The sequence below is a fragment of the Helicoverpa armigera genome, chromosome 9 (assembly GCF_030705265.1).
Source record: "Helicoverpa armigera isolate CAAS_96S chromosome 9, ASM3070526v1, whole genome shotgun sequence".
Taxonomy (NCBI): domain Eukaryota; kingdom Metazoa; phylum Arthropoda; class Insecta; order Lepidoptera; family Noctuidae; genus Helicoverpa; species Helicoverpa armigera.
The window spans coordinates 11,829,986-11,833,205 of NC_087128.1; the positions used below are offsets into that span (position 1 = coordinate 11,829,986).

General features: G+C 35.9%; 1 protein-coding gene across 1 annotated transcript; it reads left to right on the top strand.

The window, feature by feature from the left end:
* The first annotated feature begins 1,817 nt into the window (after window positions 1-1,817).
* LOC110369751 (uncharacterized) lies at window positions 1,818-2,967 on the top strand. The gene has a single exon (XM_021325296.3). It carries the CDS (start codon window positions 1,921-1,923, stop codon window positions 2,887-2,889), a length of 969 nt encoding a protein of 322 aa, XP_021180971.3. The 5' UTR covers window positions 1,818-1,920; the 3' UTR covers window positions 2,890-2,967.
* Window positions 2,968-3,220: the final 253 nt, after the last annotated feature.

Genomic DNA, 3,220 nt, shown 5'->3' on the forward strand with positions numbered 1-3,220 from the left:
GCTGTGGCCCGTAAATCTTGTCCCACAGTGTTTCTCAACCGTCTGTCTGTCTGATCGCGACTATACGGAAATGAAATAAAGATACACCCAGCTAGACTTTGTGTACGATTTCCATCTAGACTGCAAGAGAAATATCTAGAGATTGGAAATGTAGTATAACAACAGAACTGTTTAAAGTAAAGGGATCATGCATCTAGAATATCGTATAGGTAAGTTCTTAATAAAATGCAATGGAATGTCACCTTAAGCTTCGATTGCCGCCTTCACTACTGAGTAGAATCATTTATTTGCCAAGTGTTGGTTTTCAAAAATACGGGACATAACCCAATGTGAAATTGTTTTTCAACATTTGTATACGCCTCTTAGAGTAGGCTTGCTTAAAATTGCTTAATAAACATAGGTACGAAAAAAAATATTCTGACGAATTGGGAACTTCCGTTGTAGGAAGTTGAGAGCGATGTAAACATATATTTATTTTCGATAGGTGCCTATAAAATTCTCTGAAGGGTATTTTGCTTATCGTTATTATTTATTTATCACTAACCTGACTGCTGTGGAATGTAGGTCCAAAATAATTAATACATAGAAATGCACTCATTGTGAATCATGTTTAGTTAGCTCGAGCATTAGGGTTAGGTAGGTAATGAAATATATATGAGATTTATATACAAAGGTATGAAAAAACTAAGTCATTAGGTATCCTGAGGGACAAACAAATTGCACATAGGTAAGGAACTGTTATTTACCTATGTGCAACTATTATTAATTTTTAAAACAGCTACCTTCAGAGTTTGTTGGTTGAAAGAAAACACACGGTTGGTTAGCCCCATGGTAAGTTATTAATTAATCAGTGTTAGATAGCCTATTTTTCAAAGAAGGCTTTTATCCGGGTGCACGAAGTAGTTTCCACTAAACGAGGGTGACACCGATCGCAAGCTGTTTTAATAATAAATCAGGTAAGGTTCAATTATTTTCAAGTCAAGCCTGCAAAATGGGTACGGAACCCTTTGCGTACCAAAATACACACTTGACAGAACTTAATGAGCATCTCTGTCTCAACCCGAATGATCTAACTAATTGGGTTAAATTCTAATTAGTCACAAGTTCAATGTTCATTACAATATTATCGTGTTTATTGCTGTATTATTAAGAATTGTTTATTATAAATATTTGAACTAATTTGTCTGTATGTTGGAGAGAATTGATAATAACTTAATTATGTGCTGTTTTATTGAATTCCACTAAACCTCTACTGTATCTCTTGTAAAAAAAAATATTTATGTATGAGAAGTCATTAAAAACGACAGTGAAAGTCGGTCTTGATACCTAGCAAATATCTAATCGTTGTTACATGTGTAATTCATTTTCACACTAATTTATAAGCCCAAATCCACTATCGGCCGACTAAATCATTGTACAGACAGACCGGCTCGGAGAGCATCGGCGCGCATTTTTCTTTTCACACAGACCGGAATCGGCTCCGATCGGCTGAAAGAATTTGCTCTCCTATCCGAGCCGGTCTGTCTGAACGGACCCGTAGTGTGTGCGCGCTCTAAGACATAGGTACTGACAGTGAGATGTGAATTTATGGTCGATTTATATGTATAAAAACAGGACGATTTATATTCAGTGTAAGTACACAATACATGATGCAAAAAATGCACTACCTAAACATTATTTAACCAGATTAAATTGGCACTTAAAACTGTATCAAGAATATAAACAAAAACAAGCGAAGACATTGGATAACTCAATAACAAGATAGATACAGTCATACATGAGGTCACGCTAGCAGATAATACCACGATTAAATAGTTCAGCACGATGCATTACTTTGGACAGTTAATAACAATCACGACAGTGTAGGACACACTAATTTAAATCATAAATCATTCATAATTGGTCAGTTTTAAGTTCAAAATGAAGTTACATCTAGTGTTAGTAGTGTCGTTAATGTTAATAGCAAGTTCTAATTGTGGTCTCATCGATGGACTACTCGGAACAGTAAAAGACACCACAAGTTCTATCACACATGGCATTGGTGGTGTTGTGCGCAGTGGCAAGAACTTCGTCTTCGGAGGAACAGAAACAACTGCAGAAGGCAGAACTGTGACAAAACCAGGTATAGTTGGAACAATATCTATGAAAATACACGATGTTTCACACGCAGTTAGAGAAGAAGTGAGATCTGTGCTGTTCATGTTTGATGGAGATCAAGAACAAGGACAAAGAGGAGTCATAGGAAGATTGTACGATAGAATGACAGGTCGTATTTACAGAGTAAAGGGATTCTTATTTGGCAACAGCAGCAAACCAAACGAGAACGTAACATACCCGCCGTTCAAGAAACTCGAAGGTGATACCACAGTTTTAACTGACAGCCTGAAAAAACACTTCTTTAAGAATAACACGAATAGTTCTGGGATCCAAAAAACGTTAGTGACCTTACATGATGCGATTTATAGGATTCGTCACAATATGACGAGAAATAACCAGGGTTCGAATAATTTTAATGTAAATAAGATGGATGATGAAGAAGATGGTGTGGGTCTGCTTGATGTTCGAGCTTCTATGACTGATATGGGTGCGGGAGCGAGAACTGACTTCGTAAACGGAGTAGACGCAGCATACGATAAGGTCAACGAGAACTTCAATGCAGGACGGCAAAAAGCAAAATCTTCTGTAGCAGATGCGAAACAGAACACGCAAAATTTTATTGAAAACCAAAAGAAAAATATGCAGAATAACTTAGAAAATGATGCTAAAAAGTTCAAAAGTGATGTTGATAACTCTCTTGATGGTCTAGGGACAAAGATGAATGAAGAATCCGATTCGATTAAAAAATTGTTGGAGAATGGTTACAGTCAAGTTAATTTTGGTGCTCATTAAAGATTCAACTTTCCTTAAGATTATGTCCACGCTAAGAAGAATATTTTGTTATTGAAGTGTAATTAAATGAATTAAAATAAAATCGGTTATTCTTTTTTTCAATCACATTAAGAGAACCATACTGTAGACTTTACTATCATATACTCATAAATTGGTATGAATATGAAAGGAAGAGCGCAAATTACAACGATCAAGTAGGTATCTGGCAGGTAGAGGAACTGCAGCATATTTGGAATACTGCAGGTAACTTGGAATACTTCGATATCTAAATATATATAAACGCCATCTGAGTTTTTATGCCGTAAACATAACGTCAAACGATAAACAAAGC